Source organism: Rhodnius prolixus, unplaced genomic scaffold, assembly GCF_049639745.1.
Source record: "Rhodnius prolixus isolate KJV_2025 unplaced genomic scaffold, Rpr scaffold_4, whole genome shotgun sequence".
Classification (NCBI taxonomy): domain Eukaryota; kingdom Metazoa; phylum Arthropoda; class Insecta; order Hemiptera; family Reduviidae; genus Rhodnius; species Rhodnius prolixus.
Window position 1 is genome coordinate 42,624,933 of NW_027411614.1, and position 14,975 is coordinate 42,639,907.

The following is a 14,975-nucleotide window of genomic DNA, read 5'->3' on the forward strand; positions in this document are numbered from 1 at the left end:
AAAAAAGTTAAAAGTAAAAAATACTGGAAAAAGTGGAAATCTCCTCCTAATTTTACAGGAAGACTGCTGTTTTGGTATTTCGATAGTTAATATTAAGGCCTACCCTAGATTGAACATCATGGGTCGATCTATTTTAAAAAGTTAAAAGTAAAAATTACTGGTAAAAGTGGAAATCTCCTCCCAATTTTAGAGGAAGGCTGCTGTTTTGGTATTTCGATAGTTAATATTAAGGCCTACCCTAGATTGTACATTATAGGCCGATGTATTTTGAAAACTCAGAAGTAAAAAGCACTGGAAAAAGTGGAAATCTTCTTCTAAATTCAACATGAAGGGACGATCTATTTTAAAAAGTTATAAGTAAAAACTACTGAAAAAAGTAGAAATCTTCCCCTAATTTGTTAGGTAGACTGCTCTTTTTGCACTTGATAGTTAATAAAATGGCCTACCCTGGATTATGCAATATAAGCCGATGTATTTTGAAAACTCAGAAGTAAAAAGTGCTGGAAAAAGTAGAAATCTTCTTCTGAATTCAAATGAAGGCTGCTGTTTTGGTATTTGATAGTTAATATTAAGGCCTACTCTAGATTGTACATCACGGGTCAATCTATTTTAAAAAGTTAAAAGTAAAAACTACTGGAAAAAGTGGAAGTCTTCTTCTAATTTCACAGGAAGGCTGCTGTTTTGACATTTGATAGTTAATATTAAGGCCTACCCTAGATTGTATACCATGGGTCGATCTATTTTAAAAAGTTAATGGTAAGAACTACTGGAAAAAGTGGAAATCTTCTCATTATTTGTTATGTAGAATGCAGTTTTTGTACTTAATAGTCAATATTAAGGCCTTCCCTAAATTGTGCATCATGGGTCGATCTATTTTAAAAAGTTATTAGTAGAAACTACTGGAAAAAGTGGAAATCTTCTCCTAATTTCACAGGAAGGCTGCTGTTTTGACATTTGATAATTAATATTAAGGCCTGCCCTTGATTGTACATTATAGGCCGATCTATTTTTAAAACTTAAGGGTAAAAACTACTGGAAAAAGTGGAAATCTTCTCCTGATTTGTTAGATAGACTGCTCTTTTTGCACTTGATAGTTAATATAATGGCCTACCCTGGATTATGCATTATAAGCCGATGTATTTTGAAAACTCAGAAGTAAAAAATACTGGAAAAAGTGGAAATCATCTTCTAAATTCACATGGAGGCTGCTGTTTTGGTACTTAATACTTAATATTAAGGCCTGCCCTAGATTGTACATTATAGGCCGATCTATTTTTAAAACTTAAGGGTAAGAACTACTGGAAAAAGTGGAAATCTTCTCATTATTTGTTATGTAGAATGCAGTTTTTGTACTTAATAGTTAATATTAAGGCCTTCCCTAAATTGTGCATCATGGGTCGATCTATTTTAAAAAGTTATTAGTAGAAACTACTGGAAAAAGTGGAAATCTTCTCCTAATTTCACAGGAAGGCTGCTGTTTTGACATTTGATAGTTAATATTAAGGCCTGCCCTTGATTGTACATTATAGGCCGATCTATTTTTAAAACTTAAGGGTAAAAACTACTGGAAAAAGTGGAAATCTTCTCCTGATTTGTTAGATAGACTGCTCTTTTTGCACTTGATAGTTAATATAATGGCCTACCCTGGATTATGCATTATAAGCCGATGTATTTTGAAAACTCAGAAGTAAAAAATACTGGGAAAAGTGGAAATCATCTTCTAAATTCACATGGAGGCTGCTGTTTTGGTACTTAATACTTAATATTAAGGCCTGCCCTAGATTGTACATTATAGGCCGATCTATTTTTAAAACTTAAGGGTAAAAACTACTGGAAAAAGTGGAAATCTTCTACTGATTTGTAAGGTAGACTGCTCTTTTTGCACTTGATAGTTAATATAATGGCCTACCCTGGATTATGCATTATAAGCCGATGTATTTTAAAAACTCAGAAGTAAAAAATACTGGAAAAAGTGGAAATCTTCCCCTTATTTCTTAAGTAGACTGCAGTTTTTGTACTTAATACTTAATATTAAGGTCTGCCCTAGATTGTTTATCATGGGTCGATCTATCTTAAAAAGTTAATGATAAGATCTACTAGAAAAAGTGGAAATCTTCTGCTAATTTCACAGGAATGCTGCTGTTTTGGTATTTGATAGTTAATTTTAAGACATACCCTAGATTGTACATTGTAGGCCGATCTAATTTTAAAAGTTAAGAATAAAAATTACTGGTAAAAGTGGAAATCTCCTCCTAATTTTACAGGAAGGCTGCTGTTTTGGTATTTCGACAGTTAATATTAAGGCCTACCCTAGATTTTACATTATAGGCCGATGTATTTTGAAAACTCAGAAGTAAAAAGTACTGGAAAAAGTGGAAATCTTCTTCTAAATTCACATTAAGACTGCTGTTTTGGTATTTGATAGTTAATATTAAGGCCTACCCTAGATTGTACATTATAGACCGATCTATTTTTAAAAGTTAAAAGTAATAACTACTGGAAAAAGTGGAAATCTTCCCCTTATTTCTTAAGTAGACTGCAGTTTTTGTACTTAATACTTAATATTAAGGCCTGCCCTAGATTGTACATTATAGGCCGATCTATTTTTAAAAGTTAAGAATAAAAATTACTGGTAAAAGTGGAAATCTCCTCCTAATTTTACAGGAAGGCTGCTGTTTTGGTATTTCGACAGTTAATATTAAGGCCTACCCTAGATTTTACATTATAGGCCGATGTATTTTGAAAACTCAGAAGTAAAAAGCACTGGAAAAAGTGGAAATCTTCTTCTAAATTCACATGAAGGCTGCTATTTTGGTATTTGATAGTTAATATTATGGCCTACCCTAGATTGTACATTATAGGCCGATCTATTTTTAAAAGTTAAATGTAAAAACTACTGGAAAAAGTGGAAATCTTCCCCTTATTTCTTAAGTAGACTGCAGTTTTTGTACTTAATACTTAATATTAAGGTCTGCCCTAGATTGTACATTATAGGCCGATCTATTTTTAAAACTTAAGGGTAAAATCTACTGGAAAAAGTGGAAAATTTTCTCCTGATTCGTTGGGAAGATTGCTCTTTTTGCACTTGATAGTTAATATAATGGCCTACCCTGGATTATGCATTATAAGCCGATGTATTTTGAAAACTCAGAAGTAAAAAGTACTGGAAAAAGTGGAAATCTTCTAAAATCACATGAAGGCTGCTGTTTTGGTATTTGATAGTTAATATTAAGGCCTACCCTAGATTGTACATTGTAGGCCGATGTATTTTGAAAACTCAGAAGTAAAAAGTACTGGAAAAAGTAGAAATCTTCTTCTAAATTCAACATGAAGGACGATCTATTTTAAAAAGTTATAAGTAAAAACTACTGAAAAAAGTAGAAATCTTCCCCTAATTTGTTAGGTAGACTGCTCTTTTTGCACTTGATAGTTAATATAATGGCCTACCCTGGATTATGCAATATAAGCCGATGTATTTTGAAAACTCAGAAGTAAAAAGTGCTGGAAAAAGTGGAAATCTTCTTCTAAATTCAAATGAAGGCTACTGTTTTGGTATTTGATAGTTAATATTAAGGCCTACTCTAGATTGTACATCACGGGTCGATCTATTTTAAAAAGTTAAAACTAAAAACTACTGGAAAAAGTGGAAGTCTTCTTCTAATTTCACAGGAAGGCTGCTGTTTTGACATTTGATAGTTAATATTAAGGCCTACCCTAGATTGTATACCATGGGTCGATCTATTTTAAAAAGTTAATGGTAAGAACTACTGGAAAAAGTGGAAATCTTCTCATTATTTGTTATGTAGAATGCAGTTTTTGTACTTAATAGTTAATATTAAGGCCTTCCCTAAATTGTGCATCATGGGTCGATCTATTTTAAAAAGTTATTAGTAGAAACTACTGGAAAAAGTGGAAATCTTCTCCTAATTTCACAGGAAGGCTGCTGTTTTGACATTTGATAGTTAATATTAAGACCTGCCCTTGATTGTACATTATAGGCCGATCTATTTTTAAAACTTAAGGGTAAAAACTACTGGAAAAAGTGGAAATCTTCTCCTGATTTGTTAGGTACACTGCTCTTTTTGCACTTGATAGTTAATATAATGGCCTACCCTGGATTATGCATTATAAGCCGATGTATTTTGAAAACTCAGAAGTAAAAAATACTGGAAAAAGTGGAAATCATCTTCTAAATTCACATGGAGGCTGCTGTTTTGGTATTTGATAGTTAATATTAAGGCCTACTATAGATTGTACATCACGGGTCGACCTATTTTAAAAAGTTAAAAGTGAAAACAATTGGAAAAAGTGAAAATCTTCTCCTAATTTCACAGGAAGGCTGCTGTTTTGATATTTGATAGTTAATATTAAGGCCTACCCTAGATTGTATATCATGGGTCGATCTATTTTAAAAAGTTAATTGTAAGAACTACTGGAAAAAGTGGAAATCTTCTCCTTATTTGTTATGTAGACTGCAGTTTTTGTACTTAATTGTTAATATTAAGGCCTTTCCCAAATTGTGCACCATGGGTCGATCTATTTTAAAAAGTTATTAGTAGAAACTACTGGAAAAAGTGGAAATCTTCTCCTAATTTCACAGGAAGGCTGCTGTTTACCAACTTCCCCAAAATAGGTGTAAGAGCAGAACGCAGAATGTTATGTAGGGGAGCCCTAACCCTTTCATCCTGCCAAATTTTATCCAAATCGAGCTGAGATTTACTGAGTTATTAGTAATTCATAATTTTAGAAGGGGCCTAACTTAAATGGAGCTAACTCCTCTCCTATTCGATGTACAGCATCGAGACCCCCAAAAGGCACATCTACATAACATTCTGAAACGAATGACACCTCATTCATGAAAATCGGTTCACGCGTTTAGGCGCTACGTTGTTTACAAAAAAGGTAACAACATGAAGAAGAAGAACAACAACAACAACAAGAACAAGACCAATTTTTGAAAATGCCGTTTTTGCTCATTTTCAGTAACTTTTTTCTCTTAATATATTAAAACTGGGTTTTGACAAAAAAATTACAGTTATAAAGGAGGACTTGCCCTATAATTTAAAGAAAATTTGGGAATTTTATCTTTTATAGAAAAAAAGAAAAAAATTGTCAAAGTTGGGTGTTTTTCAACGTTACACTTTTTCGTGCAGTTTTTGATGATCAACCCTTATACAACTGTCCTACCGGACAGTTTTAATTAAGGTCTGCCCTAGATTGTATATCATGGGTCGATCTATCTTAAAAAGTTAATGATAAGATCTACTAGAAAAAGTGGAAATCTTCTGCTAATTTCACAGGAATGCTGCTGTTTTGGTATTTGATAGTTAATTTTAAGGCATACCCTAGATTGTACATTGTAGGCCGATCTATTTTTAAAAGTTAAGAATAAAAATTACTGGTAAAAGTGGAAATTTCCTCCTAATTTTACAGGAAGGCTGATGTTTTGGTATTGCGACAGTTAATATTAAGGCCTACCCTAGATTGTACATTGTAGGCCGATCTATTTTTTAAAGTTAAGGGTAATAACTACTGGAAAAAGTGGAAATCTTCTCATTATTTCTTAAGTAGACTGCAAATTTTGTACTTAATAGTTAATATTAAGGCCTACCCTAGATTATAGGCCGATGTATTTTGAAAACTCAGAAGTAAAAAGTACTGGAAAAAGTGGAAATCTTCTTCTAAATTCACATTAAGGCTGCGGTTTTGGTATTTGATAGTTAATATTAAGGCCTACCCTAGATTGTACATTGTAGGCCCATCTATTTTTAAAACTTAAGGGTAAAAACTACTGGAAAAAGTGGAAATCTTCTCATTATTTCTTAAGTAGACTGCAGTTTTTGTACTTAATACTTAATATTAAGGCCTGCCCTAGATTGTATATTATAGGCCGATCTATTTTTAAAACTTAAGGGTAAAAACTACTGGAAAAAGTGGAAATCTTCTCATTATTTCTTAAGTAGACTGCAGTTTTTGTACTTAATTGTTAATATTAAGGCCTTTCCCAAATTGTGCATCATGGGTCGATCTATTTTAAAAAGTTATTAGTAGAAACTACTGGAAAAAGTGGAAATCTTCTCCTAATTTCACAGGAAGGCTGCTGTTTTGACATTTGATAGTTAATATTAAGGCCTACCCTAAATTGAACATCATGGGTCGATCTATTTTAAAATGTTAAAAGTAAAATATACTGGAAAAAGTGGAAATCTTCCCCTTATTTCTTAAGTAGACTGCAGTTTTTGTACTTAATACTTAATATTAAAGTCTGCCCTAGATTGTTTATCATGGGTCGATCTATCTTAAAAAGTTAATGATAAGATCTACTAGAAAAAGTGGAAATCTTCTGCTAATTTCACAGGAATGCTGCTGTTTTGGTATTTGATAGTTAATTTTAAGACATACCCTAGATTGTACATTGTAGGCCGATCTATTTTTAAAAGTTAAGAATAAAAATTACTGGTAAAAGTGGAAATCTCCTCCTAATTTTACAGGAAGGCTGCTGTTTTGGTATTTCGACAGTTAATATTAAGGCCTACCCTAGATTTTACATTATAGGCCGATGTATTTTGAAAACTCAGAAGTAAAAAGTACTGGAAAAAGTGGAAATCTTCTTCTAAATTCACATTAAGACTGCTGTTTTGGTATTTGATAGTTAATATTAAGGCCTACCCTAGATTGTACATTATAGACCGATCTATTTTTAAAAGTTAAAAGTAAAAACTACTGGAAAAAGTGGAAATCTTCCCCTTATTTCTTAAGTAGACTGCAGTTTTTGTACTTAATACTTAATATTAAGGCCTGCCCTAGATTGTACATTATAGGCCGATCTATTTTTAAAAGTTAAGAATAAAAATTACTGGTAAAAGTGGAAATCTCCTCCTAATTTTACAGGAAGGCTGCTGTTTTGGTATTTCGACAGTTAATATTAAGGCCTACCCTAGATTTTACATTATAGGCCGATGTATTTTGAAAACTCAGAGGTAAGAAGTACTGGAAAAAGTGGAAATCTTCTTCTAAATTCACATGAAGGCTGCTGTTTTGGTATTTGATAGTTAATATTATGGCCTACCCTAGATTGTACATTATAGGCCGATCTATTTTTAAAAGTTAAATGTAAAAACTACTGGAAAAAGTGGAAATCTTCCCCTTATTTCTTAAGTAGACTGCAGTTTTTGTACTTAATACTTAATATTAAGGTCTGCCCTAGATTTTACATTATAGGCCGATGTATTTTGATAACTCAGAGGTAAAAAGTACTGGAAAAAGTGGAAATCTTCTCCTAATTTCACAGGAAGGCTGCTGTTTTTACATTTGATAGTTAATATTAAGGCCTACCCTAGATTGTACATTGTAGGCCCATCTATTTTTAAAACTTAAGGGTAAAAACTACTGGAAAAAGTGGAAATCTTCTCATTATTTCTTAAGTAGACTACAGTTTTTGTACTTAATACTTAATATTAAGGCCTGCCCTAGATTGTATATTATAGGCCGATCTATTTTTAAAACTTAAGGGTAAAAACTACTGGAAAAAGTGGAAATCTTCTCATTATTTCTTAAGTAGACTGCAGTTTTTGTACTTAATTGTTAATATTAAGGCCTTTCCCAAATTGTGCATCATGGGTCGATCTATTTTAAAAAGTTATTAGTAGAAACAAGTGGAAATCTTCTCCTAATTTCACAGGAAGGCTGCTGTTTTGACATTTGATAGTTAATATTAAGGCCTACCCTAAATTGAACATCATGGGTCGATCTATTTTAAAATGTTAAAAGTAAAATATACTGGAAAAAGTGGAAATCTTCCCCTTATTTCTTAAGTAGACTGCAGTTTTTGTACTTAATACTTAATATTAAGGTCTGCCCTAGATTGTTTATCATGGGTCGATCTATCTTAAAAAGTTAATGATAAGATCTACTAGAAAAAGTGGAAATCTTCTGCTAATTTCACAGGAATGCTGCTGTTTTGGTATTTGATAGTTAATTTTAAGACATACCCTAGATTGTACATTGTAGGCCGATCTATTTTTAAAAATTAAGAATAAAAATTACTGGTAAAAGTGGAAATCTCCTCCTAATTTTACAGGAAGGCTGCTGTTTTGGTATTTCGACAGTTAATATTAAGGCCTACCCTAGATTTTACATTATAGGCCGATGTATTTTGAAAACTCAGAAGTAAAAAGTACTGGAAAAAGTGGAAATCTTCTTCTAAATTCACATTAAGACTGCTGTTTTGGTATTTGATAGTTAATATTAAGGCCTACCCTAGATTGTACATTATAGACCGATCTATTTTTAAAAGTTAAAAGTAAAAACTACTGGAAAAAGTGGAAATCTTCCCCTTATTTCTTAAGTAGACTGCAGTTTTTGTACTTAATACTTAATATTAAGGCCTGCCCTAGATTGTACATTATAGGCCGATCTATTTTTAAAAGTTAAGAATAAAAATTACTGGTAAAAGTGGAAATCTCCTCCTAATTTTACAGGAAGGCTGCTGTTTTGGTATTTCGACAGTTAATATTAAGGCCTACCCTAGATTTTACATTATAGGCCGATGTATTTTGAAAACTCAGAGGTAAGAAGTACTGGAAAAAGTGGAAATCTTCTTCTAAATTCACATGAAGGCTGCTGTTTTGGTATTTGATAGTTAATATTATGGCCTACCCTAGATTGTACATTATAGGCCGATCTATTTTTAAAAGTTAAATGTAAAAACTACTGGAAAAAGTGGAAATCTTCCCCTTATTTCTTAAGTAGACTGCAGTTTTTGTACTTAATACTTAATATTAAGGTCTGCCCTAGATTTTACATTATAGGCCGATGTATTTTGATAACTCAGAGGTAAAAAGTACTGGAAAAAGTGGAAATCTTCTTCTAAATTCACATGAAGGCTGCTGTTTTGGTATTTGATAGTTAATATTAAGGCCTACCCTAGATTGTAAATTATAGGCTGATCTATTTTTAAAAGTTAAAAGTAAAAACTACTGGAAAAAGTGGAAATCTTCCCCTTATTTCTTAAGTAGACTGCAGTTTTTGTACTTAATACTTAATATTAAGGTCTGCCCTAGATTGTACATTATAGGCCGATCTATTTTTAAAACTTAAGGGTAAAAACTACTGGAAAAAGTGGAAAATTTTCTCCTGATTCGTTGGGAAGATTGCTCTTTTTGCACTTGATAGTTAATATAATGGCCTACCCTGGATTATGCATTATAAGCCGATGTATTTTGAAAACTCAGAAGTAAAAAGTACTGGAAAAAGTGGAAATCTTCTAAAATCACATGAAGGCTGCTGTTTTGGTATTTGATAGTTAATATTAAGGCCTACCCTAGATTGTACATTATAGGCCGATCTATTTTTAAAAGTTAAAAGTAAAAACTACTGGAAAAAGTGGAAATCTTCCCCTTATTTCTTAAGTAGACTGCAGTTTTTGTACTTAATACTTAATATTAAGGCCTACCCTAGATTGTACATCACGGGTCGATCTATTTTAAAAAGTTAATGATAAGAACTACTGGAAAAAGTGGAAATCTTCTCCCTAATTTCACAGGTAGGCTGTTGTTTTGGTATTTGATAGTTGATATTAAGGCCTACCCTAGATTGTACATTGTAGGCCGATCTATTTTTGAAAGTTAAGAATAAAAATTACTGGAAAAAGTGGAAATCTTCTCCTTATTTGTTAGGTAGACTGCAGTTTTGGTACTTAATAGTTAATATTAAGGCCTACCCTAGATTGTACATTATGGGATGATCCACGTTGAAAAGTCAGAATTAAAAACTACTGGAAAAAGTCGAAATTTTCTATTTATTTTATAGGAAGTCTGCTGATTTTCCACTTGTTAGTTAATATTAAGGCCTACCCTACATTGTACATCATGGGTCGATCTATTTGGACAACAAAGAAGTAAAAATTACTGGAAAAATTCGGATGTTCTTCCTAATTTCAGAGAGCCGAAATCAAGGAAATTCTTGTCAAACTAAGAAAACAATGGCGCCAAACATTTCTGTTGACACTTGCATCACTCTCACATATACACTCTAGGATTAAGCGCAGTGATGGATTCTTATATTGGGTTCGAATTCAGCTGCGGTCCTGAGATTTTCTCTTTCTTGGAGCTTCCCAGAGCTCACTGTCCGGAGGACGGCAGTGTACTGTAATAAAGCACTGGGCGCCAATGGATACGCGCCCTAAATTTAAAGAAAATATATATCAATATACTTGGCCTGAAAATATTTAATGTCTGCTATTATTTGGATTCACCTGTAGCTTATTAACATTACCATTTTACGGGTGCTCACATTCTTTGCAGAAAAAAATTACATTTTAGTGTGCTACAAATATTTTTTAGGTCAAATGTATTTGGCTTACAGCTACTAGCATTAGCGAAGATGTTGCTTCCCCATTGATTGCTTGAGGGTATTGCCCCAGATTAATACTGACCTTCTATAGCCCCAACCATTGGAAAACTTTAAATTTAAAGACAAGGAAAAAATCTGCTGGATTTTTACTTTTTCTTTGCAATTTTACAAATTTTTATTTCATCAAAATATATAAATCATTCACATCATTTTTTTTTTCAACTTCACAAATTAATTCGAATAATTATATCACATAATTTAGGTAAAAATTATTTACATAATTATTTTTTAAGAATTCTTACAAGCTAAGAAAAAAAAAAGAAAATTTCAAATTGAAAATAAAACAAAAATTAATTCAGATTTTTTTTTTTTACTTAATTCCCTTCATTTTATTTGTGATTTGTCACATTTTATTTGGCCTAAAATTAAATTAAAAATACAAATTTCCGAGTATTTACATCGCATAAACATTTTAAAATAATCTATTTAGACGGCAGTGTTTTGCATAATTGTTTATTAGATTTGCAGCAATTTTTCTTCATGTAATTGGTGTTGCAGTAATTGTTGTAGTATTTCGTTAATAAGTATATACAAACATCCATTTTGTCCTCACAAAATTGGTTGTTTCCTACAAAATAAAAAAAAGGACAGAAATAGATTAAAAAATAAATTGCATTTTAATAAATGATATACATAGATAATGAATATTTTTTGGATAAAATGTGTTTGGAAAACCATAACAGTTTTCCTTCTTACTTTCTTACTCCTCTTAACAGAATGGGATCGTGCAGAGGTCCTAGAGTAAAAACTAAGGTTTTTACAAATTGGAATTTTACAAAAAGTGATCAGGCTTTTAAGGAGAATTTATTTTAAAATTACTTTAAATGGTACTAAATTATAATGTACTATTAAGTTAATAAATAATGCACTAATTGTTGAGATAAATATCCAGTAAGAAAACTGAACACATTTTACCCAAAAATAATAACAATTTTGAAAGGAAAATAGAGGAGAAACGTTATTTAATGTGTAGTAAAAAATAGAATAAATATGTAATGGCTAAAGCCCCAAGCTAAATAAAAAGAAATAGTAATTAGTAATTTAGAAGCGGTTTATGCATAGAACAATAACTTGTTTTGTAATTTTAAATTACAAAAGATTTTAAGCAAGGATACTAGTTTGTTTATATCCATAAAATAAACAATAGAAGTAGATTAAAGAATCGCTGTGTTTTAAATGTTCTGAGCATTTGAAATAAGTAATCGATTAACATTAAATTGATAAAACTAATTTTAAGAATTAACATCCAAATTTGAGAAAAAGAAAAAGAAGTTTAAAAAGTAAGGAGCTTAAAGATAGTTGAAAACTGATAATCAATATTTTGAAGATATAATAAATTGAAGTATCCAATGAAGAAGAAGAAGATAATGATGATGTGAAGTTCATGCTGATGACGTTTTGTTTTTAATAGGAAACTTTTAAAACTTTGTGTTATTATTTGTTTTTCAATTTTTTTTTTTTTTTTGTTTTCCTTCAATTTCTTACCAGTAAAGCTATGTGGTGTATACGATTCTGTACTTTGATATGATGCTGTAGTTGACTCCTTGGACCTTAGTGTTGTAAATAATATTATTATCAACAATTATGTTTACAATAATAACATAAATAAAAACAAATAAGAAATTTTTAATACCATTTCATTCTTATAACTAAAAAAAACATTAATTTTTACTTGGGTTAGTTTAAATTAGTTCAACTGATTCCTAATTTTGACTAGCAACTCACCCAAAAAATGAATTTTATTAAGAGAAGCAGTATTTGATACTTCACGGCATTCTTTTATATAAATCTTCAATAACCTAACATATTTTTAACTTTATTCGACAAATGTGCAACATTTCAATTTATCACACGTATTAAAGTCATTATATAATTTCTGAGTTACGGAAAAAAATAAAAAAATGGGATGTAGAATTGTAATAAGACAATTTTATTTAAGCCATCTAAATTTTATAAAACCATAGAATGTAAATAAGATTAAGACAATTGAGGCATCTAATACTAGTCAGGGTTTTGCGGAAAAGGGTGCTTGACCACCGACTCCACTCTCTCTTTAAAACTTATCTGGAGAGCTTGGTTCCTTATGATTTGAGGAAGCCATCCTAAGAATATCAGGGAGGTCATGGGGACATGGCGTGGATGATGAGCCCCTCGCTTCTTAGAGTTATCTTGACCCCTCGCCTGGGAAGTTATCAGGTACACCTTACCTAGAATCCTCTTGTGGGAGCTCTCTTCAGAATATTTATGCAAGGTAATGGTAAGGAGGAGTGGATTAGTACCTATGCAGTATCCCTTGATGCCAGCGTCAACTTCTACCCCTCGAACTTCCATAGAGTAACTAGGCAACAACTAGGAGTGTTTTATTACCGGGCTTCTAAACCTGCTGGATGGTCTCACTTAGCACTAATGAGGAGTCTAATAAATCTAATTGAAGGTCGTAATGTAGAAAACTCCGAAAAAATACATTTAATTAAGTACCGAAAATGAATTGATTTTAAATAGGTAGGTCTCGATTCCCAGACACTGTAGCCCAAAGTAGCTTACTTTACCAACCCCTGATAATTCCCATAAGAAAAACCCATCCACGTTTTTGCAAGCTCCAGGGATTTTTCTTAAGTCGTTTTTTAATGGCACATCCTTCGGATTTAAGTGCCAAAGGGTTCACACTGCTTACTATTTATCCAGCACAATTAGACAGGGTTCATGGAACAGCCATGGTTTCAATCCCATATCATTAGAAATTACCCAGTGCTGCATATGATGCCCAACGTTTGCTAACAGTTCCTCTTGCATCTACGACTTTTTTTTAATCTTCGATTTTGTACTAAATGGAGTCGTTCAAAATGAAGCTTCATTACCTTCTTCTTTATTTAACGATTTTGCTACCCCTTCATTTTTGTATTCTGAGATTTCTAATAGCACCCGAGCACTTTTAAGGGAGACCTCTAGATTTTTAGTACCCTTAGGGAAGTGGGAAGGTAACGCCCTTTGATTTCTAAGATATGAATGCGCTTCGACTAGAATAATTACTTTACTTTGTAAGGACAAAGTAATAATATGTTGGAGGAGGTTAGGAGGTATGTTAATAATTAAACCGTTCACTGTCACTCATCAATTGGCTGAAGCCAATTTACTATTTCTATTGACTGACACTTTAAATAATCCCATGTAGACCCAAATGGTATCCATGTAGATTTTTTTGCACACCAAATCAGCACAGTAAAGCAACTACACAACGGTCCTTTACCTTTAATATTTTCCTAAGGTACGGTAAATTTGTAATGTAGACGATCTAAAGGACTATATCTAAATTTAATATTAGTAAGGCTTCTCTAAACATTCTTTTTAGCATATCTAAGGTTTATTTTGGAATGAAAACACGTAATTAATATTTAATATTACCTAGCTACAGTAGAATTTCCATCTAACGATACTGTCTGTCCATTTCTTCTAACGTAGGATACAGTCTGTTGTGAATAATCAGGTATGATGTTTTCGTGTTCTACTTGACATCTACCACTGTTACACATCTGAAAAAAGTATGACAATTAATGTAGTTAACTAAAAACAAAAACTTTTAAACTAATCAAAGAAACTCTTAGAATATTTCTGTTCATTTAAAGTTAACTCTCAAAATAATTTACTATAGTTACATTCAAAAATCAGAATCTATTTTAACCTACAAGTTAAAAGAAGTTGACAATACCTGACCATCACCACAAGGTGAACCTTCAGCTGCAGGTCTGTATGCGACGCAATATCCAGAACCAGAATCAAAACAAAACAGTTGGGCACACACTCTTTCATCTTTCTGTAAAACAAATTTATTCAAAAAATAAATAATGTATATCATGAATAAGAACCTATATTCGTGGTAAACCAAGATAACTTTGAGAACTTACAAAACAAGCAGAAGTTCCTCTATCACGACGACACTGTGCGTCTAGTGAGAGTAATTTTCCAGGTAATACTCGCGGTAGGCTTTCATCCTCGTGAGGAGAGTTGTAGAGGCAAGTTGCTGTATCTCCACTATTTTTGAAAAAGAAAAAATAAAATTAATTAGAACTATTGTATGAATTGAGAATGAGAAGCAAATATTGTGAATAAATAGTTTTAAATTACTGATTTTTCAAACTTTTATTGTATATTTTAAATGCGTTCAACAATCTTTAGGTGGAAAGTTATATCTTGCGAAATACAAATTCAAAAGAGAGCAATCCTTGTATTACCAATCCCATCTGAATTCCCTTAAAATCAATTTTAACAATTCTCAAACAAAAATAAAAAGTTGGTTTAGTGATATCAGTAGCGCGAAAGATGAAAATTTGGAAAACTAATAAATCATAATGTATATCAGTATTATATATTATTATCTTATATATCTCAAAAAGGAAAGTGGCCAATTCATTAATTTGCTTCGTACTGTGATTTTAAGTCAGAATTTTCATTAACATTTATAAAGGGAACTAGGCCGATTAAAGTACTACTTTAAATTAATGACACTTAAAAAGGCCTGACTCGATTCCTTTCTCTAAACTCTACTAAAATTAACTGTCCAAGAA

General features: G+C 31.8%; 1 protein-coding gene across 5 annotated transcripts in view; it reads right to left on the bottom strand.

The window, feature by feature from the left end:
* Nucleotides 1-10,713: 10,713 nt before the first annotated feature.
* The window catches only part of sona (sol narae metalloprotease), a 115,883-nt gene continuing 111,621 nt past the window's right edge, over nucleotides 10,714-14,975 (bottom strand). For 3 of the 5 annotated variants that reach the window (XM_074131180.1, XM_074131182.1, XM_074131181.1), the window contains exons 14-18: nucleotides 14,316-14,442; nucleotides 14,120-14,224; nucleotides 13,816-13,943; nucleotides 11,899-11,963; nucleotides 10,714-10,981 (exon numbers count right to left, since the gene is read on the bottom strand). In XM_074131180.1, coding sequence (XP_073987281.1) covers nucleotides 10,836-10,981; nucleotides 11,899-11,963; nucleotides 13,816-13,943; nucleotides 14,120-14,224; nucleotides 14,316-14,442 — 571 coding nt within the window. In that variant the 3' untranslated portion in view covers nucleotides 10,714-10,835. The remainder of the gene's footprint in view (nucleotides 10,982-11,898; nucleotides 11,964-13,815; nucleotides 13,944-14,119; nucleotides 14,225-14,315; nucleotides 14,443-14,975) is intronic. The other 2 variants (XM_074131184.1, XM_074131185.1) reach the window with 1 other exon arrangement.